At 39.7% G+C, this 22,818-nt stretch overlaps 1 protein-coding gene across 9 annotated transcripts in view; it reads left to right on the top strand.

Moving 5' to 3' along the window:
- The window catches only part of lrmp (lymphoid-restricted membrane protein), a 29,387-nt gene that overhangs the window by 2,980 nt on the left and 3,589 nt on the right, over positions 1 to 22,818 (top strand). For 5 of the 9 annotated variants that reach the window (XM_005451785.4, XM_005451792.4, XM_005451791.4 and 2 more), the window contains exons 3-36: positions 37 to 147; positions 963 to 1,143; positions 2,732 to 2,793; positions 2,934 to 3,009; positions 3,158 to 3,316; positions 3,416 to 3,533; positions 4,011 to 4,061; positions 4,222 to 4,299; positions 4,475 to 4,531; positions 4,666 to 4,725; positions 5,055 to 5,119; positions 5,310 to 5,403; positions 5,780 to 5,923; positions 6,100 to 6,195; positions 6,875 to 7,026; positions 8,315 to 8,426; positions 9,361 to 9,640; positions 10,969 to 11,021; positions 12,900 to 12,999; positions 13,633 to 13,813; positions 14,748 to 14,832; positions 17,828 to 17,874; positions 17,991 to 18,079; positions 18,208 to 18,344; positions 19,042 to 19,126; positions 19,215 to 19,257; positions 19,348 to 19,375; positions 19,715 to 19,855; positions 20,294 to 20,428; positions 20,521 to 20,668; positions 20,946 to 20,989; positions 21,098 to 21,166; positions 21,808 to 21,866; positions 22,109 to 22,207. In XM_005451785.4, the coding sequence (XP_005451842.1) occupies positions 37 to 147; positions 963 to 1,143; positions 2,732 to 2,793; positions 2,934 to 3,009; positions 3,158 to 3,316; positions 3,416 to 3,533; positions 4,011 to 4,061; positions 4,222 to 4,299; positions 4,475 to 4,531; positions 4,666 to 4,725; positions 5,055 to 5,119; positions 5,310 to 5,403; positions 5,780 to 5,923; positions 6,100 to 6,195; positions 6,875 to 7,026; positions 8,315 to 8,426; positions 9,361 to 9,640; positions 10,969 to 11,021; positions 12,900 to 12,999; positions 13,633 to 13,813; positions 14,748 to 14,832; positions 17,828 to 17,874; positions 17,991 to 18,079; positions 18,208 to 18,344; positions 19,042 to 19,126; positions 19,215 to 19,257; positions 19,348 to 19,375; positions 19,715 to 19,855; positions 20,294 to 20,428; positions 20,521 to 20,668; positions 20,946 to 20,989; positions 21,098 to 21,166; positions 21,808 to 21,866; positions 22,109 to 22,207 (3,439 nt within the window). The remainder of the gene's footprint in view (positions 1 to 36; positions 148 to 962; positions 1,144 to 2,731; positions 2,794 to 2,933; positions 3,010 to 3,157; positions 3,317 to 3,415; positions 3,534 to 4,010; positions 4,062 to 4,221; positions 4,300 to 4,474; positions 4,532 to 4,665; positions 4,726 to 5,054; positions 5,120 to 5,309; positions 5,404 to 5,779; positions 5,924 to 6,099; positions 6,196 to 6,874; positions 7,027 to 8,314; positions 8,427 to 9,360; positions 9,641 to 10,968; positions 11,022 to 12,899; positions 13,000 to 13,632; positions 13,814 to 14,747; positions 14,833 to 17,827; positions 17,875 to 17,990; positions 18,080 to 18,207; positions 18,345 to 19,041; positions 19,127 to 19,214; positions 19,258 to 19,347; positions 19,376 to 19,714; positions 19,856 to 20,293; positions 20,429 to 20,520; positions 20,669 to 20,945; positions 20,990 to 21,097; positions 21,167 to 21,807; positions 21,867 to 22,108; positions 22,208 to 22,818) is intronic. The other 4 variants (XM_005451793.4, XM_025899345.1, XM_005451789.4 and 1 more) reach the window with 3 other exon arrangements.

Raw genomic sequence — 22,818 nt, 5'->3', positions numbered from 1 at the left:
ACTGAATATACTCTGTGTTTGGTGTGTTTCCTTCAGGGCCTTCAGTTGCCTCCGAAAAAGGGAAGGAGAATATGGCTGAAATCAGTCTCATCTGTGAAGAGAATCTGCTCGACACTATCTTCCATGCTTGTGATACGCAGCGCAGAGGTACGGCCGTATGTGCTCGCACAGTAATGAGTCAGTCAGGCACTAGCCATTAGGTCAATAAAGAAACCTAACAATGGATTTTAAGTCTCTACTTAGCGTAGCGCAACGGTGTCTCTTTTCTAGAGACTGCAGAAGTCGTTTCTTCAGCTTAAAACATTTGCATAGTATCAGTCCTCTCTGCGCCTTCCTCTTGTGCTTGCTTTTGCTCACAGCCACTCTCACATCTCAGAATGTGAAAATGTTTCTTCTCCTTTTTTACTGAAGCTTCTGTGTTTTCTGACATGTTAATGCTTTTCTGCTGTGACTCATGGTGCTGCATGGATGGCATATTAATAGAAAGAGAGAGGTGGTTTTGTTTTTTGCCTCTTTTTTTGTTTATCGAACCATTTTTAAACAGTCTTTTTTTTTTTTTTTTTTTTATAACCACCGAATCTGATTAAATCCAAGGCTGCAGTCTCTTGTGTTTGGGTTACTCAGGTGATTTTCAGAAAAATGGTGCACAGACCTTTTTTTCTGATTACTGTCTGAAGCGTGTTGAGTAAAGTTGGCACTGAGAAATGTGTGAAACCAACTACCAAAAAGTTAACTGTGGCTCAGTCACTATGGTTACTGCTTTTGCTGCCTACACCTATAACCACAATCTGTCACAATGTATCTGGGGGTGTTTAACTGTGCAAAGGAAGAAAATCTGAACTTGAAATGAACAAGAATATGAAAAGAGTGTCTTCAGCTTCATGATCAGATAAAGTTCTTGTATGTCTTGAACATCAAAGTGTGTGCTTCTAACGGGTCTTTTCCCCCTATTATTTTTCTAGGGAAAGTGTATGTGTCCCATATTGTGGACTATCTGCGTCACACCACCAGTCGCAGCTCTGAAGACAGTGGGTTGGAGGAACTTTGCAACATGCTGGACCCAGAACACAAAGATGTGTCAATTGATCTGGACACATACCATGCCGTCATGAGGGAATGGATCGATGACTGCCGCAACAATGGGTACTAGAAAATATTACAGTAATATTGCAGAAATATGAATATAGAAAGCTTTTCGGTTAAAAAAAAAAAAGCTAAGGATTTGTTAGGTCTGCAATTTTATGGTGAAACAAATCAGACATTCTAGGATTTACAGTATTAATGTGAACATCCTGGAGCATCTGATAAGGCGTCGTAAAGGCAGTAGGCTGCACATCTACTTGATGCGAATATTTCCATATAGGAAAAAGAAATCACAAATTTATTTTTAAGGCATTCTTGTAGGAAGTTAGGTATTGAATAAGATGAGCTACATCTTACAACTAAATATCCACTCACAAGTGGATTTCAGAAAAAATGATTGTGTTTTTTTTTTTTGTTTTTTTTTAAAGTAGTTTCATTTTATGGGAAAGTAAAACTCTTAACCAGATTTGTTAATGTTTGCTGTTATTGATACAGTAATTTATCTTGTTTGATGATAACATTTCTACTAACCTGTGAGAGATGATGCATCTTAGTCTGATGTGTGGGCTAGTTAAAGTGACATTTGCATGAATTGAGAGTAACTGCTGCATGACGTGTCTTTTTACTGGTGCGTCTTGTTACTGAGTAGAAAAGAAGGGTGTCTTCATCATCATCTGTGAGCGAAGGCTACTTATATATATATATATACACACATATATATATATATATATACACACACATATATATATATATACACACACATATATATATATATACACACACATATATATATATATACACACACATATATATATATATACACACACATATATATATATACACACACACATATATATATATACATGTATATATATGTATATGTATGTATATGTATATGTGTATATATATATATGTGTGTATATATGTGTATATATATATATGTGTGTATATATGTATATGTGTGTATATGTATATGTATGTATATGTGTGTATATATATGTATATATGTATATGTATATGTGTGTATATGTGTATATATGTGTATATGTGTATATATATATATATATATGTGTGTATATGTATATATATATATATATGTGTGTATATGTATATATATGTGTATATGTGTATATATATATATATATATGTGTGTATATGTATATATATGTGTATATGTGTATATATATATATATATATGTGTGTATGTGTATATATATATATATATATATGTGTGTATGTGTATATATATGTGTGTATATGTGTGTATATATGTGTGTATATGTGTGTATATATATATGTGTGTGTATATGTATATGTGTGTGTATATGTATATGTGTGTGTATATGTATATGTGTGTGTATATGTATATGTGTGTGTATATGTATATATATATATATGTGTGTATATGTATGTGTATATATATATATATATGTATATATATATACCAACAACAAAAAAAAACTGGTTGTCTGCTTAAAATATTAATATTGTGTGCCAGTCGGAGCGCTCTCTCTAACATGCTGTCAGTATGTTTGTGGATAAAGTAAACAATAGTTAGCGGCTTCCAAATTCTGGCGAAGATCATAAAACTACCTTATCTTAATGTTTGGGGTTTTTTTAATGTGTTGTCTTCTCTGGTTTATCTCAGGGAACAGCCGACAGAAGATGACATCACCCAGGAATCAGTAAAACTCAGAGACAGCCTGTGTGGTGAATTTCCATATAATCACAAACATGATTGGTTTTTATACCCTTTATGTTGCGTGTGTGTGGGTCCAGTGTTGGTGACACCAGGAGCTTAATTGATGTAATATATTTTGGAATGTGTTTTATTTGAACTTTTTCCCCAGCCAGGAGGTCGATGCTGTTTAATATGACCTCAGGAAGTTTGGAGGCATTTGGAGGGGAGGCATCCAGAGTCGAATTGTAAGAGATTTTTGTGCAATACCGAGTGTTTGTTTATAATGTGACCTGTTACTGCCTATATTTGTCTGTGACCACCCACACATGCCCTTGATCTATAAAGCTAAGATACGTTATGCCTGCATGTGTGTATTTGTGTTTTCTTCCTCAGTGAAACATCAGAGCTGGTGTACTGTGTTGCTGACCTCCAGATGAGCAACCAAAAGCTGCAGGAGGAGGTAAAAAAGCTGAAGCAGGTGGTGGAGAGCATGGAGGAAAGTAACCAGAAGCTTGCGGAGGAAAACGAGGAGCTACACAATCAAGCAAAAATGTAAGATGCTTTTACGTGCATGTTAACATACAGAACACACGAAACGGTATTAGAGCAGTCACAGTAGTAATGTCCACTTGTACTTGTTGTCTTTGACAGTAACCAGCAGCTGGCACAGAAGGAGAAGATGTTGAAGGAGGAGGTGGAAGAGATGAAGGCCACTCTGAGCTGTACGGAGGAAGGCAGAGCCCGTGCCTCCGCACACAGCAAACATGTGGTGAGTCAAAAGTGTTGAAATAGAACAGTCTTATTTTTTCTTTTCCGTTGCCTTGCAGCAGTTTTCAGTCACTTATGGTACTTTTGTAAAACTTGAGTTTTTTCTTTCATTTTAAACTGAGCACTTTCTTGTTTGAGACCTTTTAAAACATCTTATTTGAAATCAGTTTCTCTTTAGCAGACAGGTGGTTGAAATACAGACAGCTGGTGTTAGTTAATATTCAAAATGAGATCTTTTCTGATTGGATGATAAGATTTTTTTTGCTACGTGCAGGTTGTACTGATAATGGTTTGTATACAGTATGTACCATAACTTGTGAGGGCGCATTTAGATCTTTTTTTTCCAATAAAATATTCTGTTAGCTAAAGTTGGTGAAAAATGTGTATAATAGTAATCTGTAGTTTAGGGCAAACACTCAATAATAGTAATGGCCTATGTCTTTTTAATGTTTATTAAATTGATATTTTTTTTATTCAGGAGAGAGAGAACCAGAGTCTCATCGCTAAGATTGCTTCTCTTCAGGAAGAGGTGACTCCTATAGCACAGTTCACAGTGAAATGAATGACCTTACTGCACGCACACCAGTAGCACTCAGCATTTCCTAGCCCTCTTGCGTAGTATAATGTCACAAGTTTGTTCATAAAAGGATGTGTCCAGCTGCTCTAACTCCCCTCTGATGGTTCCTCAGAACTTTAAGGTCACTATGGAGACAGATGAGTTTCAGAGGAGAATAACGGAGCTCTGTGACATTAACGCTGACCTTCAGGTACCTTTACTGTAAAATATACTTTTATATTCTCTACTGTCTTTGTGCTTCACTCAAATACGCCCTCAGCTCTGTATTTGATGATATCTGCAGCTCTCATTGAATTTCTGTTTCTGCCATGTTTAACTTGCTCTGCTTTCTTTATGTTATGTAACTGCTCTTTTCTTGTCCTCAGATACAGATTCACTCTTTTGACGCAGTCATTAGTGAAAAGGATGCAGTGATAGTAGAGGTCAGTACCTAACCTTGTTGAATTTTTATTTTATCGTTGCTGATGATCTTTACAATCTTGCATAATAACATAAAATGAGTGTATATTTTTTCCAAAAAACTCCCACATTTTGTGTCATTTGCATTCTTATACAGAAGAGCAGACAGATAGATGAGCTGAAGGCAGCAGTGGAGGAATACTCTTCCATCACAGAGGTTAGTGTGCTCATCCTATCGGCGCTTGAGTTTCTACCTTGCTTGAGTTTCTTTTTTTTTCTTTGTTATTTATAGACAGAAATATGTCACTGAAGACAAAAAGCCTTTAGTGACATATTTCTGTCCTCTGTATTAGTCATCAGTGACACGCTAGCAGTTTGGTGTGTTGGGTTCAGATGTGGGAATGAAATCACCTGCCCTCTATCCAAACACGCGTCTCATGGTCGGCATGTTTATTGTACTGTAGAAAGCGTAGACTACACGGACGGCCTTTAACTATCTAATGGGTTTGGATGACTCATGATTCTGTTATCTGTTGTTGACTCCAGCTGCTGAGGGTGGACAAGAACAAGTTGGAGAGGCAGATGCAGATGATTCTCCCAGACTTGGCAGGGTGAGTAAACCATAAATAACCTGAAAGTAGAAATTTAAGTTTAAATGTTTAGCCTGAGGATTGAGGGACAACTAAGACAAAATGGATTGAAAAGTTTTATTTTGTGTGCACATAGATTCATTGTCACTTTTTCTATTAAGTGTCTTCTTCTTAACTTGAACATCCATTCCCTTTCTCCTGTCTCTTGCAGGGCTAGTGTTTCTTTGTCAGTAGCTTATCGGTTGAACCAGAGCAGCTCGGGATCCTTACAAACAGAACTGGCTCTGGCACAATCACCACTGGAGGTCAGCACTCCCATGCTCGGTCTCATTTATTCATCTTTCTTTATGCCTTGTATTACTCCACTTCTACCTGCTTTCTGCTGCTGCTTCATTAATGTATCCATCTAGTGTTGTTTTACATTGAAGTTTGATGTTTACTCTTATTTCTTTGCACAATGTTTTCAGTATCTGATCTTTTGCTTCTGATAGTGAATGAACTGCTCTTTTCCAGAGTGTCTCACATAATCGGTACACATTGCAAAGCAACACAAACTGCTGTCCTAACATCTGATGCAGCCATTCACAGGACGCATACTTAACAGAGACCACCTTGTCTGCAATAATAATTTTTAAGAAAGTCTTTGACTCATTCATATAAATCTATTGCCCCTGTCTACAGGCTCCCCATGGAGTTGACTATTTGTCCACTACAAGCTTTGCCTCCCCACTGGATGAGACTCTGGACAGGGAGGTGCTGCTGATGCTGCAGGGACCCAGCCCTGAACACATGGCACTGGAGTTCAAAAACCTCATAAATAAACTGGTAAACCAGTCTCTCTTATGTTGTATAACATTCAACGTTTTCATTTCTAACTGCACCTATTTGGAATGCCCCTTCTAAATGAAACACCTGCTGAGGGGTAGAGATGTATGAAGTTGAGTTGCTTAGGGTTGTGTGAGTCTGTCTTTAAGTATTCCTCTTTCACTTTTGTCTCTCAGAAAAGGGACTTCAGAGAAGAAACAGACTCTGTCTTAACTTCAGTTAGAGTTTTGTTAGATGACCACACACAGACAGAAGGTGACACCAGTCTTCAGGTGAGATACACTTTCACATTCACGTTTTGAACTTTACAGTCAGCATCAGCCTAGCTGTCACTGTTGACCACAGAATAAGTGTCTGTATACGTTTCTGGGTCTGAGTAATTTAAGTCTGCAGATGGCTATACTTTTAAAAATATGAGTCATAAAATTATATAAAGTATTCTTCCACTTCCTCCACCTGTTGCTCTCTTTTTCTCCATCTATCACAGCCTATCTGCTCTTTCTATCTTTCCCACCCACCATTTCTGGTCTCGAGAGCTCTCACTTATATAACTCTCCAACAGGCCCCATCCAAGCAGTGCTGTTTAGTCAGTGTGTTTTACTGTGAGCACAACCCACTTCCCCCTCCTCCTTCACTCTTTCTGTATCTCTCTCGCTCTCACTCTCGCTCTCTCTCTCTCTTCCCCCCCTCCTCCTGCATTGTTGCCACTCTGCATTCATTAGCCACGTTCTGCCATACAGCAGTAAACATGCCAAATGAGACAGACATCATTAGTGTACCTGAGCTGTGCCAGTGTGTGTTTTGCTGTTTCTTCAGTGTGCTAGCTGTCACAGAAAGAGTTTGTGTCAGTTAGGTGTTACAACTTTTGGAGGCGTTAAAGACACTGAGCTATTAAATCTGCGGCCTTTTACCCGAGCAAGAGGCTCACCCCTCAGCCTCATCTTCCTACAGACAGTGCAGGCCGAGCTGGACGCACGTAGGGCAGACTGGGTCCTCAGCCTGGACCAGCTGGCCCAGTACACTGACTCATTGGAGAAAGAGCTGATCAAAATGGCCGGAAACATGAGGAGGTCCCGCACTGAGATCCTCCACCTTTCTGTCAGGTGAGTACATCTTTGCTGTATGCGCTGCCTGTTCATGTGTAGCTGTGCATGTGAAAAAAAGGTGGGCAGTCAGAACTGAGTGATCCGTTAAACACTAGTTCTCAGAGTCTGGTATGAGAGAGGAGGTGGATGAAAGATTAATGCCAGGAAAAATCGATGTAAGAGAGCGGAATTCCAGTGGATCTTGTGGCGGCTAATCAAAGACGACTTGCTTTTAAGGTAGGGGAAACATTTTTTTGAGGCGGAGTTGTTTTGAGTAGCTGTGATCTCATTGGTTGGATTAAACACTTATAGGCAGAGCTAAAAAAAAAAAAATCCTGCTAGTAAGTAATACTGGCACCACTGAAGAAGATGAAGACTACACGCTGGTTAAGCATAGCAGCATAAGCACTGATTTAAATGCAGTCTAGACATAATGAGTTATCAAGGTTAGCTGATTAGACTATCTGTATAGGCTTGTTAGGATGCTTACAAGACTTCAGGTTTTGTTTGCTTCATGGTGCTTTGCTGGTCACATGTCAGTTTTAGCTGAGTTCTACTTTTGGGTCAGCTCAGCAGTGTTTCTAAAACCTTGATTAGTCTAGATAACTAACCACACACACACAGAGTACTCTGTCAGACCGCTGCAGGTGTCACTGAGGGGGGCTCTGCTTGTCCAGGCTCTGTTTCAGTTGGGCAGTCAGTTGTTGTAGTGAATGGAGGAAAGACCCGTTAATCATCCTGACCTCAGTGACCATAGAGGGCCTGCCTCACTAAGTTTGGGTCTGTGCCATTCCTGGATTTTATTCTGACTCTGGATGGATTTGTCTTGCATTCTACGTGTGTCTGTTGATGTGTGTTCATAGAAACGGCCGTCCCCTTTGGATATATAACACGGTTTGGTCTGGTGCACCACAAGACCAGAGGGAGAGAGCTGGTCAGACTGTCCACCTGGGATTTGGAAGCTCAGCTGTCAGGGTGATCTTGTTTGGGGGTGGGGGGGAAGAAACTGAAGAGGGCTCACTGTAGGTTTAGTTCTGGAGTATTTGAAAATCTAGACTGTTGCAGACTGAAGGAAGCATTACTGGGCCAGTTGGAGAACTGGCGCTGGTCACCCTGGGCAACAGAATGGGACACTGCATGGGCCTGCGGATTGGGTACAGTATGTCCGCTGTACTTTCTACTAGGATCTGTGTGCATGGGTTTGGAGAAGTCTTCAGACAGTTCAGATGTAGCTACCCCATCTTTCCTTGTTAAAACTAATAACGCTTGAGCTGTTATTAACGTGGCACCGTGTAATTGCATACAGGGTGCAGGAGCAGGAGAACCAGAAGCGGCAGCTGTGTGAGGAGCTCGAGCAGCTAAAGACCCCTCAGGATAGCAGAGAGGCCTCATGCCAGACACCTGCACTAGAAGAGGAGGTCAGAAAACAGGGGATGGGGCTCATTATGCTTCATTTTATTAAGTTTTATGCCATAAACAATTGCAGACCTTTGCTTTCACCATTGCTAGAAGAAATCTTCATCTATAGTCTGTGTGCATAATTTTTTGCATATATAATGAGTAAGACTGAAGTGTGATGTACACCATCTGACAGATCACTTTGCACTTTTTAAATGCTCAGTGGGGGTTAGAAAACAATCAGATGTAATAATATATATGTTCTTTTTACATTATTATCAGTAACCACAATGTGTGCATCACTGGAGAGACAGCTCGCACTGTATTCAGACAGATGGAGTAGAGATGGTAGAAGAGAGCTCACTGCGAGCTGGCGACTGAAGTGGACATGTGCACCCCCGCACATAAATACACACACACACACACGCAGAATCAGATGCAAGCACACACCTACGCACTGCTCATAACACACTGACGCATACTTGAACATTTCCATTCCAACACCATTGTTTTACTCTAAAAGGGAATATGTGAGGTGCTGATGTACCTCACACAAATGCATATGTATATATGTTTATACAGCAACCATATACATGCATACAGTAACCAGGCTGTCCATAACAAATAAGCCCTAAGTTTTAGATATTTTACAGGATAGCCCTGATTTAAACTGCAAGCACTGCTGTGGACGTATTCTACATGAAGCTGGCATTTTTGAGAGAGCTTTTCTTACTGTAAATACTGTATTTTGTTTTATGGTGATAGTTCTCATAATACCTAAGATGCTAGTTTGTTTGACCAGAAGTAGCAGTAGCTGTACAGAAACTTTGCATTAAAAAGATTTTTTGTAACTGTAACTATGCCACCTTCAGTCCTCCAGGTGGTTTTTTGCTAGAGTGGGTTTTGAAATGCTTCTGCAAATTTCACCTTTGCATTTTCCATTTTTATTTTTAGGTTGGAGATGACTTGGACTGGGACGAGGAATTTGCTATTCAAGATTTCCTTAAGAATGAGCTAGCAGAGAGAAATTGCCAAGTACATGACGGGCAAACAGAAGATAGGCTTGAGGAAACGGGAGATAAAATAACAGACAGAGGTGAAGAGGAGGACGCAGAGGAGAGGTGGACAGTGGTGGATAGCGGCGGGGAGGGAGACGTGAGGGACACATCAACTCCGCTGTCTGTTGTCACAGTGCAGGCCCGGTCTGGGCAGGGCACAGTGGGAGAAGGTCGAGGTGAGTGAGGACAAGGCATAACGACAACTCACACTTTAAAGACTCACAGGGTGTTGATTTTGAGTTGGCTTTAAACAAGAACAAATATTCCTCTTTATCTCAAGGAAAGTTGAGACCTTTGAGGAGTTTTCCTTGAGCCTTTAATATCCAATGTTCAGCATAACTGGCCCAGAGCTAACTGGAACCTCTTGGCCAAGCCAAATAGAGCTAAATATAGTTCAGTATTTTTCTAGCCTTGCTGTGACCCGTGTGTTCTCCCTCTTCCTAGCTCTGGATTAAATGCAGGAGAATCGACTGTTTAAAAATGAAATATGAGCTAGCATCATGCAGCACAAATGTGATCTCATACATCTTGTTAATGTTTACCAAGAAAGTATTGAAGGAATTGTTTGAATTGGAAATTTTCCAATCTAAAATTGTAACTAATGCTTTGTTCATTTACAAAACACTAACTGAAGTGTGTTCTTCCAAGCAGTTGTTATAGACAGCAAATCTTATCTACATGGACGTTGTTTAACCACATTATTGATTTGAGAACATTTACAGACAATGCCAGTTTTTTCAGTGACCTTGAATTCACATATACCTCCAGTGATGAATCTGTCTGCGCTGCATATGATAAACTCTTAACAGATTACCATTGTCTTTGAGTGTTGATTTATATTTGCGTGTGTGAGATAAAGTGGATTATGCCCCAGTGATCCATGGGAGTTAGCTACCTTTAGAACCAGTACAGTACTCGCTCACTGTCTTACTGTAAGGATGCTCAGTCTCTGAGGCCATTCTAAGCAGACCCCTGCCTTCTATGGTTGTTGTGGCCCTGGGCTTCTAAAGGTTCTGTGTGTGTGTGTGTGTGTGTGTGTGTGTGTGTGTGTGTGTGTGTGTGTGTGTGTGTGTGTGTGTGTGTGTGTGTGTGTCAACACAGCACGAGAAATCCTCTCTTCCTTAAGATCCTTCTATGGCCAGGTGTGTGACTGGTCTGAGGCCATGAAGTGAGCACAGTAATCCCCATTCCTCTGTCTGCATGAGCGGTTGGCAGGCCGAGAAAAAGAAAACAAGTGTGCAAGTGTGGTCATTAATGCCACCTTAGCCATGGATGGTATTTTAACCCCTTTGCTCTCCCTCAGCTCAGTTCTTTACATAATAGACTGTCTGACCTTTTATGGCGACAGTGCAGTTGGTTTGTGAATTAACCCCAGGATGGATTTGACAGGACTCTGGGTTCTCAGCGATCAGCCTCTTTGTTTTGTCATTTTTCTCAGCCGCCTCCTTTCTCCTCTCATTTCTTCCTGTTTCAGTTTTTTTTCCTCATCTTTCCTCTGTTCCAGATTCTGCAGCCTGTAGTGAGTCAGAGCCAGAGGTGACCTGTCAACCTTTGCAGGTACATTACTTTAAAATGAAATGAGGTGCTCACTACATTTGAATTTGAAGGTCATTTTTTAAAAATTTGTTCTTAAAATGTTTGATCAAAAGATTCACTTGAAATGACACAACTTGTTTAAACAGTCTCTAGTGTAAAGTCATTCTGAAGCCAAATAAGAATACATCTTGGTGGGATGTTGCAGAATGAAACCCCATTTAAAAAAACAAAAAAACAAAACATGTTTCAAGGAAAGAAAACCTATTTTTAATCAAGATTCTCAAATGCATTTTTAATTAAAATCGATATGGATAAATTCATATTTGATGGCACGTGTGATAAACGGGTACATAAGTCTGTCCTGTATCATTAGATGTGGGTGTTAAAAGTGATCTAAAAGCATTGCCGTGGAATTTGGGATTGCCTTAGCTAACTAGCTAAAACTGTGATTGTTGCAAACACTTTAGGTAATCAAAGATTTCAGATGCTAGAGTACTAATGTGACATGTCTGAATACCTGCTCAGATTTTGCTGTTAAGAATACATGTCTGCCGTTCCATAGATGGCTTTCTTTAAAGAGACGAAACTAAAGTTTTTTTTCTAAACCATCTATCTGAAGAATGTGGATTGTGAAATCAATTTACTCCTTTGGCTGTCTTTCCTCTCTGACTCCCCACTCCACTCTCAAGTCTTACTGATGTTAATCTCTTGAGCAAGACACTGAATCATCAGCAACTCTGCCAACAGTAGATGAGATTTAAGCAGCACCGTTCCATTAAGCTGATTTGATGCTTATTGAACCTTCCACGGTTCATTTAAGTTGTTAATATTTAATTTGGCTGTAGTTGAAAATATAACCATATCTGTCACATGCGACTGTAATGAAGTAATATAATGCTTTATATTCAGTTTGGATGACCCAGCATCAGTTGGCTGTGGTGTTTGTCAGCATATTTTTGTAATTTTAACTCAATATTAACTGTACAGAAGTAACTTTCTGTTAAGAGCAGTGACTCTTTCATTGAAGTCAACCTATTCAGGGATCCTTTTGACTTATTAAATTTCAAGGTCTTTAGCTGCAAATAACTGCTTTGTGAATGTGCTGAAATGTCCGTTTCTTCTGCCTGTCATTGACGGCTGTCTCAAGTTGTTGTTTTTTTTTGTTTTTTTTGTTTTGTTTTTTGTTTTTTTTTTGTTTAAAACTGTCTTTTACTCCACTAAATAAGAATTTGATTTAAACGTACAATATGATGTAAGATATTAAACAGTGTCTATGCCTTCCTTTCCCTGTCTTCTTCTGTCATTTGCCTACCAAATTGCTCGTCACATATTATTCACAGCCTCTACCTACAGTCAGCAGTCTATGCTTGTACAGAAACTGCTTTTTTTTTTTTTTTAATATAGGTTGTCACTGATGAAACCCTACGATCACACTGATGTGAAAGGGAAAAGAAGTAGCTTTAATCTTAGCGTCTTCTTGCACTTGCTTATCTTGCATGTTATGAATTCTACCCACTTGCTCACTGTTTAATTAATTTCATGCCTGTGAGGTTGATAAAACCAATTTAATCACTCATCAATGCTAGCATTATGAAAGTGATGTTTGCTTTTGAATTCCTATGATGATGACAGTAATTGGGGGTCTTTCCAGCAGCCCATCATCGATGGGGCAGACTCTTTGTGCTTTCTGTCATCTGTAAGATTTTGTTGACTTCTTATGTAATGTCTCCTCATTTGACAGAGATTTGTTTCTATTGACTGTGTGCCTGCTGTTTTAGTATATGGTGTGTGCTGCTTATTTGATCTTTTCACTCCTTTTCTCTTTTTTTGAATATTTGTCAATATTTCTGTGTGCGCACATTTTTTATTTTTTTTTTTTTTTTTTCTCCCCCCTTCCAGGAAGACGCAGTGGTACCACTGAGCTCCCACTCACAAGCTGTCAGCGTTACACAGCCAGAGGCGGATGCTCTCCCTGATCTGCCCCACTCAGAGAACAACAGTAAGCCCACCTCCTCCCTCTGTCTCTGTATTACACTTTAAGTGTTGATCACTTGCTATCTTTCTGTTTCACTTTCCTCTCCCCCTGCTGTCAGCTAGACTCCAGTTCAACTGTTTGCATTTACACCTTAACCAGAGTGAGTCATTTCCTGAATGGCTTGGTATGCTGTTTGTTTAGACGAGAGAAGGCTTTACTAAATCGTGCCAGATGATCACATGCTACTAAGTAGTCACATCACTTTTGGTTTGGTGACCTTATGCTGTGACTACTTTGATAGAACTTGTATTTGGTAAGCAAACCCTGCATTGCTGTTTCTTATCTTTATCCTAACCTATGATCACATAGATTTTATTTACTGGATAAGTAAGTTGCAAAATTCCCTTTTTTATGATGATCATTGTGGTTAAATGTGACCTAGAGAGGGCAAATGTGGTACTAATGTGTTTAAAATTGTTTGTCTGTATATATGCATTATAACTAATTCTCATGTATTGTAAACTACACCCAGTTTGCACTGAATTAAGTGCAAAATATTACAAAAGAGAAAAACTTGTAATTGTGAAATACCCTATTATATTCACATTATTTCATACTGATAGTTTATTTATAGACTAACTTTGGCTCTTGTATCAGCAGGTGCAGAGGTTTGTGAGAATGGACGGTCTGACTCCTGTGGTCCAGCTGAAACTTTGAGAAACCCACCTGATCAGGACCAAACTATGGCTCCTGTTGACACCCCTCCCACAGCAGCTGATATGGTTTCTCCCAACAGCACCTCACCTGGATCAGACGAGACCATTACCCAGACTGAGAGGTGAGTGATAAACATTTTACTTTGCTATCAAAATAAACCTCTTGGGTTGCCATCATTGACCTTTTGTCATTACCACTAGGGGGCGCCAAATTATAGAATTTTGAAGTTGTTTGCAAGAAAGACTATTGTAATAGCTTACATTAAATTGTAAGGCTAGTTTGTTGCAGTCAGCTTACAAGACTTGATAGAGCTGCAAAACAAAGATGTTTGTTTGTGCTGAGAGAGTCATCCATGTGCAAATGGGAATTTCCAAAAGACAGAATATGATAATGAAAGGGATGAAGAGAACCAGAGGATTACTTATCACTGATGATCAACTAGTGATGTGGTAATTTGAATATGTTGTGAACTGCAATCTAAAATCTAGTGAGAAAGTTGGTATGAAATGGAGATGAACATTTCCTGGTCAGCCTTTTCCTTCAGCGCTACTAAAAAGGATCATTGTCCACTGATTACATGGTGACCTGATGTCTGAACTGGTAAACCTCACCTGGGCCACAGAAAACACAGGCCTCTTTAGTACACAATATAATTTTGTCACTCAGTCTCACATGGTTACTCTTGCATAGCAGCATAAACGGCCTCTTTTGAATTGGAACTTGAAATGAATTATCAATAGTCAGAGTAGTCATAACTGAAGCAAGCTTTCATGAAGTTTGAACATTTCCCTGCGACTTGGGCAACATTTGCTAGTCAAATGGGCGTTTTCATTGCTGTGGGAGGAGTACAAAGGCTAATTGGTATCTCTGTGCCCATGTTTTGCATAGGCACAGTCTACCTCCACAGAGATGAAGTCTGTTCCTCATCTCTCTTGCTGCCTTTCACTGTGACAGTTGGCTTATTTGATACCTAGAAAGTTTATCAAGCGTATCAATAAAGAATTCAAAAATGGAAGTACCTAAAAGTTGATCTCTGATCTTTCAACTCTGGTTAGCAGCCAGCCAACCAGTGTGGACTACGAAGGACAAGAGAAGGGAGGCAAGGTGGACTCAACTTGCGGAGCCATGAGCTATATTAAGGTTAGTAGCAGAAGAGAAGTGCTTTAATGCATAAATGAAAACAATTTCCTCTGATCTTTTCAGCGCCCACTCATGAATACTTCCCCTTCCTCTTTTTGACCCACTTTTTCTGTTTTCAACTTTGTGTGTGTTCAGTCAGTTAAGGTGTATCATAAAGGGAGGTGGAGTTCAACAGGCTGGGCAGGGGCTGGGTTTTCCTTAGAAAAGCGAAAAGGGAATTCTTGTCCTTGCCCAAGGAGCAGAGGAGAGAGAAAACAGGGCAGGTACTGTAAAACTAAGGGAAAGCTCAAAGTATGCAGTCAGACTGATCAAGCTAGTTACATAAGGAGTAATGGGCTGGACTGTCAGCTTCCCTCAGCTCTGTTAACATAGGAGGCAAGTGTGTTATACCTCATACTGCTCATGAAAGTCTGTGTTAAAGTTCTTTAATATTGATTAGTGAACTGTTTACTTCAAGATGCCTCAGGTTTGGTGTAGTTCATGAAAAACAATGAAAAATCTAATATCTGTCAGAGCATGTTGAAATCGGGAAAGTTTACGGGCAAAGAAGTTATACAAAATTTTGTTTGATTAAGCTACTAAGTGTTGTATTAATTGAAAAATAAGTATTAGATATGAGATCTCAAGAACAGTCTTTCAATAAACAAGAATTTAACTCAAATATAATTAACCACAATCTGAATGTGTGTGTTCTTTAGCATTTTTGCTCAACAAGTTAGTTACACAGTTACTTGACTGCTATTTATTAGTTAGTTGTATCTCTTAATTTGTTGGTTGATCTTGGCTTCTGTGTCCAGATAAATGGGTTTTAAAAGTACATTTTTGCAAATTATGTTTTTTTTTTTTTTTTTTTTTTTTTGTTTGGAGATTTAGAACCATCCTCAGATGTCTGAGCAGTTTCTGAGTTTAATGTTGTTTCACCACAGCTAGTTTATGTCCTGCTCTCTGCCAGATCTGTCGGTTTGTTTTATTTAGTCTCCTACTTGCTGGTAAGTTTATGGCCTGCCACCCTACTGAGAGATGGTGATCGTTTGTATTTTTATGGCCAGGTCAGTGTTTATAATTAAGAATTGAGGCCTTTTTATCTTTTAAAGTTGAGTATTCTATTTGAACCCAATTATTCAAATATATTCAAACTGTAATTTTACTTGTAAATGAATCCATTTTCATAGGACTTTGTTCATATTGACAACAAGAATATAAATAAAGTCAACCATATTATTTATCCCAATAGCGACACTTTTTATTTAGTTTCAATTGGATGTGACACAGCGTGCGAAAACCTGACTAAAGTCTAAAATTTTCCAGATTAATATGAAAAAACAAATAAAATCATTGTTTATTTTGTAGGACTTTTTGACTTGACAATGTCAAACCGTTCATTCTTTGATTATCGCAGTTTAATAACTGCAACTAGATACTCACTCGCAGGATGTTTGGAAATTATCAAACTTAGTACGAAACAAGTTTAAGTTTAGTTAAGTTTACAAGAAATTATCCATCGATCACAATGTAGACACCGTCACTACCCTAGGCCAAAGAAGCAAAAGTTGCCAGCATCATCAAGGGTGCAGATTTTGCTTGTGGACTGTCCACGTTTCACCCTTAGGCCCGTGTCGCTGCACTGAGCAGGGGCTCCTGTCTCACAACTGAAAGGTTTTCTGGTTGATGAGAATGGTGCGCTGCAGTTTGTGCATCAGAAACTGTTCAATACTCTACATTTTCAGACATAGGTTTTAGAGATATTTGTAGATAGCTGCAAGATCATAAGCACTGGAGATCCTGGAAAGTCCAGTTGTTCTTAAATGCAGCAATGCAAATTTGAAATTTAGCACCACAAGAAGAACGTTTGGTCAGATTAATGTTTTAACAATGTGTGGTGCTGTAGTGGTTTTTCACCTCACAGCACGAGAGTGATTGGAGAAGCGCTGTGATAGACTGTCTAGGGTGCACGCTTCCTGTCACTCAGTGGCAGTGTAAATGATGCACGACAGACCCGACCACATTTCAACAACGCTTTTCAGCACTTTTATTCTCCGGTTGTCGTAACTTTACATTCTCGGCTGCAGCTTTTCAGCAGCTAGCCGCGCACATCAACAACAACAACATCAGGACCCAGTTCATTCTCCTTTTATGCAGGGGAGGCGTGATGAGCTGTTTGAGCTCAGTTGTATCAGCCTCCCCTGCAGCCACGCCTCAAACCTTTCCACCTTTGCTTTGGGTGTAAAATGGTGTTGCGAGCCCAAATAACAGGAGACGGTTGCATCAGGAAGGGATTCTGATGTAAAATCTTTGCAAATGAAACATGGGGATCATTAAGAATGTGGACCACCTCCAGTGCTGTTGGTCAACAGGATGTTGGTGAAAACTGTGCTACAGTTGGCCGAAGACAAAGGAGGAGGAGAGGAGTAAGGCCTCCTTGGAGGAAGCGAGAGTAGAAAAGACAGGAACATGGTGGTGAGAGTAAGGACTCGAATTTGATTGGTGTCACCGAGGAGGATGCTGCGCTGGGAAAGAACGAGATTGAGATTATTCGCTCTGGCGACCCCCTAAAGCAGCAGGCAAATAAAGAAGCAGCTATGTCAGAACTGATATTATCTACACTCATTACACAATATCCTACTGCTTTGGTCTGAGCTCTCACCTTGCTACATTGTATGAGTGTATTCATACAACTGTGTGCACACAGTCCGCCTCCACTACTTAGCACTGTGCCAGTGTTAACTGTGCACTCTTCTCGGCAACACGCACTCATAAAACAGCAGAGCTCTCCATGTAGCTCCACATTATATAAGGAATCAGCCCAGTCTTTCTGTTCCACACTCTGTACAGCTTAGATAGCATTTCACTGCCATGGGACAGGTACGCTACATGTACACAAACATTTACGTGCATGCAGCTTTTAACAGTTTCTTGGGACAGAAAATGTACTTCAAGGCCACCTTGTGTTTTTTCTCATCCTTTTCTTTGTCGCTTTTAATTCGGTCCATCTCAGAGTGTAAGCCAGGACCCGTCGGCCAGCAGATCACCAGCTGAGGACAGGTGAGTGGTTCAACGTCAGCTAGAGAAAAGTTCATCCGTTCACGAAATACCATAAATAGAGACGTAAAATTGTAGGTTGCTATAATGTTGTGTAAGTAAAAGTATATATTTTCAAGCACAAGCCTGCTACCTGTGCTGGTGGAAGAAGAGGAGACTGTGCAGGACGGTGCAGCCGGGGTTCCAAAAGCAGAGCCCAGCACGGCAGGTTAGGAAGAACAATTTACAGATATGCGTGCTGGAACAAGAAATAAACCACAACCAGAAGTGGCTACGCTTTTTGTTCCTGCGTCTGTGTGTAACTTCATCCACCCACACACACACTCTTCTTTCCAGGGACAGGCCGGATCATCAGCAGCAGGCCACCACCTCTCTCTGACAGCAGTTCTCCTCAGTCGGGATCATCTGTCACACACACCAGCCAATCAGGGAGCGGCATGGCCAGTACGGTCTCTGACCCAAGCCATTCGGAGGTTAGTGAAAACAAAAGGACTTGCTCCTCTGTGGAAAAAATAGGCGAGAACTAGTAAGACCTGCACATTGACTTTGCTCTTAACTGAGTATCTCCATTAATAAATAGTACTTTTAAAGTACTTTTAAAGTAATTTGAACTTTAGAGAGGATCATTTTTCTTTTTAAGGCCTTGGAGAAAGGTAGCGGATATCTTCAATTTTTAGCTCCCCGCTACATGTAGTTTGATTTCATAAAAAAAAAAAACAAGAAATGAAAATGCATCAAATTAAAAAAAAAAATCTTAAAGCACTCTGAAATACAAAGCTGTAAGATGGCACCATTAAGGTGACATTTGACTGCACTGTGAAGAGAAATGTTGCCTTTCCTGCTGAGTGAGAGTGTGTGTGTGTGTGTGTGTGTGTGTGTGTGTGTGTGTGTGTGTGTTTGTGTAATCATGTGAACACTTGTCTATGACCACGAGAGAGGGAGGAAGAGAGTTTGATTTTTACTTCTAGTCTGTATCGGATCATCCAGAATCTAGAGCCAAGTGCACAGTTAGCTGTGTTGACTCTTCAGCTCCAATTCATTATGTAAAGAGTAGTGAAATCCATGAGAAATACTGGTGTTGAAGAGAATTTGAGTATGGAAGGATCAGACTCTGAAGCAAAGCGGGATGAGAAGGAAATAGAGACTGGAATGTTTGTACCGATCTTGCAGGAGCTGACTCGCACCGTGGAGACCATTAAGGAGCACAAGGTTCAGGAGGACCAAAATGTAGCCAACATGGCCACGGACACGGAAAGTATGTTTAAGATATTTATTTATACTAAAATGCATTTTTAATATTCATGGACTTGAATGACTCCATGCACGCTTTTGTTTCCCTCTAGCTGAGATGTTAGTCATCTCTGACACTTTCAAAGATAAGAACAAGTAAGACAACTTATTATCATTCCAACATAATCTGTAAATCATTCGTATGTACATTTACGTTTTCTGATCTCCTTGTCTTTCTGTCTGTAGCCTGTCACCTACTGATAAGGAGATTGAGGTATGTACACCACTGGATCCTGCACGTGTTTGCCTTTTAACCTTGTAAAAAAATGGTGTGTCAAGTCTGTACAAGTCGTATTGAACCCTAGTAAGTTTTACTTTCTAGTACTTTATTGGTTACTTTAACTATTTTTTTTTTTCATCAACTCTATTAAATTCTCTTGAAATATGAGGTGTGTGTATGTGGAAGTTTCACAACTTTAGTGGTGTAACCTTTCTGCCACTCCAGGACCGCTGTCCATGTTAAGGAAAAACGTATGGAAATGTACATTAGTCTGAAAAGAAGGATCCAAACAGCACGTCAAAATAGTATAAAGTGCCTCTCTTCTGTTTTCAGGCAGAGTTCCAGCGTCTGGCACTGGGGTTTAAGTGTGACATGTTCACTTTGGAGAAGAGGCTCAGGCTAGAGGAGAGGTCACGTGACCTAGCTGAGGAGAACGTCCGCAAAGAAGTCTCCAGCTGTCAGGGCCTACTGCAGGTGTGTGTGTGTGTGTGTGTGTGTGTGTGTGTGTGTGTGTGTGCAGCTGTTGAGCTCTCTCTCTTTTTTTTTTTTTTTTTTTCTTTGTTATTAAAGGACCACAACGCGAGTAGCTATGATAACTTTGTAAATGAAGTAGAGGGTTGTTGTACAAACACAGTGTGATTGAAGTTGCAAAAATTTAGCAATATATTGTGTAATTATTGGCTTCACCAAGCGAAAGGGCTGACAGCTACAAAGGTCATGACAGCTTCGTAGTGGAGGGAATGTGGACAATGGTTTTAATTTTGTACAATTGATGTAATATTGTTATACTTTTTTTTTTAAATTTATATTATTTTTATGTCGAAATAAATAAATAAGCTGAGGAAAATGTATGACGTTTTCTCGCTTGTTCTTCAGCTCTCTCTTTTCACTTTTCCTTTTTTTCCTGCTTAGGCTCTTATTCCTCTTTGTGACGATGACAACCAATCAATGGAGATCATCCAGAGGCTCCAGAAAAACCTGGATATTCTCATCCAGTCCATGACTAGGGTGTCCAGTCGCTCCGAGATGCTAGGAGCGATTCATCAGGTAAGTGGAGAATTTAAACATGTTTTCTGCATGACAAGGGAACAAACTTTGATTGTCATTATTCAATGGTTTCCTTTGTTCGGGATTTGCAGGAGAGTCGTATTGGAAAGGCTGTGGAGGTAATGATTCAGCACGTGGAGAACCTCAGGAGATTGTACACCAAAGAGCATGCTGAGCTGCTGGAACTGCGGGAGACGCTCATGCAGAATGAGAGGTCGTTTGGATCACAAACAGAAAAAGGTTGTACCCAGAGACATACAAAGTCTGACTGGATGCAGCATACAATAGGTTTTAAACTCCTGCAAACTCGTAATTACTTTTTATATACCAAGTTAAATTCCAAATATGCACTGGGCCTTGTAATGAATGCTTTTGTAGCTGAGCTCACATGAACCGCTATACTCACTAGAATAGAGACTCTGGAATCAGGTCTGTGTAAAATGTGATACATGTGATATTTTACAAACAAACTATACATCCTGTACACAAAGGGTAACCCATATGTTCGTCTTTCCAGATGACTTCCGTGAAAGAAAGAAACAGTCATCACAGTACTACAAGGTGGATTACACGTGATTTCATCATGATCATTTATTCAAATTTTCTGTTGACTGTTTTTTTTAATCCTGTAAATTACAATATTTACCACCACCACACGTGCTCTCATAGACATCAGCCCGGCGGAGCAGTATGATAGCGCTTCCTCGTGCTGGCGCAGGCAACATGCATTTTGACACGGTGAGTATCAATTGCAAGACTCTGCATCATCTCATTGGAAATATGTTACATTATGTTTTTGTTTCCCACTGTATGTATAATTTCCAAAGATGCAGCTTTCCTTATATTTTAAAGTTTGAACTCAATATTTCAGCTTGAAAGTCATTCGTTCTCAAGTAGTCATTGAAACTGAGCTCTTTGGAGCAAGTAGAATGCAGCTAGCTAGCTCATTGAATGAGGGCATCCTACAAAGGCTGGCATTTTGTAGTTTGTAGTTTTTCTGTAGTCCACAAGTGTGATATTTTTTTTTTTTTTTTTCCCTCTTTTACTCAAAACATTTAAAATATAAATAAAATACATTTCAAAGGTGTATGTGAAGCAGTCTTCTCTTAGGTGTGCTTTTTCTATAAAATGACATGAGGTATAATAGTGAGGGGTGAAAACTGAATGTAGATTTTCACACTGTAGTTGGACCGTATTTGTAGTTAGACAAGCTGCAGCTGTCCTCGACATGTAAAACATAGGGAAAGTTAAATGAACTCAGCGCAACAAGCAGAGCATTAATACAGAAAATATATTCAGACAAAATATGATTGTGGTTAAGTTTTATTTAAGAGTATGGTTTTCACGATGGCTCGTTTTGCCTCCCCCCTCCAACACAGTCCAAAACACAAGATGGCTCAGAGGTTGAATCGGAACGACTGACCAGACGGTCCCCATGGTGGGTATTTGTGTGTGTGCATGTTAAATTATCTTCAAGTTAAGTTAAAACAAAATTCATAGTCTGTATATAAAGGCAGTGTGTTTGGGGAAAGGAAAAAAAAAAAAAGGAAGGACATTGTTGATGTGACTCTTCTTTTAAAGCAAGATGTGTGGTTGGTTTATTAATGCCACCGAGGCTTGTTGCATCATGACTTGAGGGTTGTTGTTGTTATGCCCCTATGTGATAACGCTGGTTTACAGGAATGTGGCAGGGAAGAGCACAGCGCGTCCCCCACTCAAACGTTTTAGTAGCTCTGTGCCCTGGGTCGACACTGAAGAGCCCTCGCTTGTGATGAAGGGGTAAGACATGTGAGGAGGAGGATACTGCACTGGCTGCATCACCAAAGTACTTTTAGCGCAGACCCTGATGCATAAAGATGGCGGCTCTTTAATGCAATATTGGTTACAGTATACTTTTATAGAGAAATAATTTTGATAGTCAACAGCAGAGAACATAACAAGAGAATTTTGTGAGTGCTGACTGACTTTGTGGGTATTAAAAAAGAAAATAGTGAGGCTAGTTAGGAGAAACAAAGTCGAAAGCACAAACAGCAGGGATGATGGCAAACCACACAGCAGCCATCTTTCATGCATCTGGTCCATCCACATTTGCTTGGGAAAGTGTTTGTCTGAAGCCTGTCTTTTCTATATGTAACACATCTTTGCTGTGGACATTTGTGACATATTTTTTTTTTTTTTTTTTTTTTTCTTATGGGGCACTGTATGCTTTTACATGTTTGGAAAACTAATGTAAAATTACCCTTAAGCCAAGTTGAGGCTAAAGCTGATGGAAGTCGAGCACTTAATGATCTCCAAATATCTGAAAGGTCGTGAAATTGCTTTGTGCTATATTTAAACATTTACTCTGCATTGCTGGGAATGAGCCGATTAATGCCAAAAAAAAAAAAAAT

This window comes from Oreochromis niloticus, linkage group LG17 (genome assembly GCF_001858045.2).
Source record: "Oreochromis niloticus isolate F11D_XX linkage group LG17, O_niloticus_UMD_NMBU, whole genome shotgun sequence".
Lineage (NCBI taxonomy): Eukaryota > Metazoa > Chordata > Actinopteri > Cichliformes > Cichlidae > Oreochromis > Oreochromis niloticus.
This window is presented reverse-complemented; position numbering and strand designations above follow the sequence as displayed.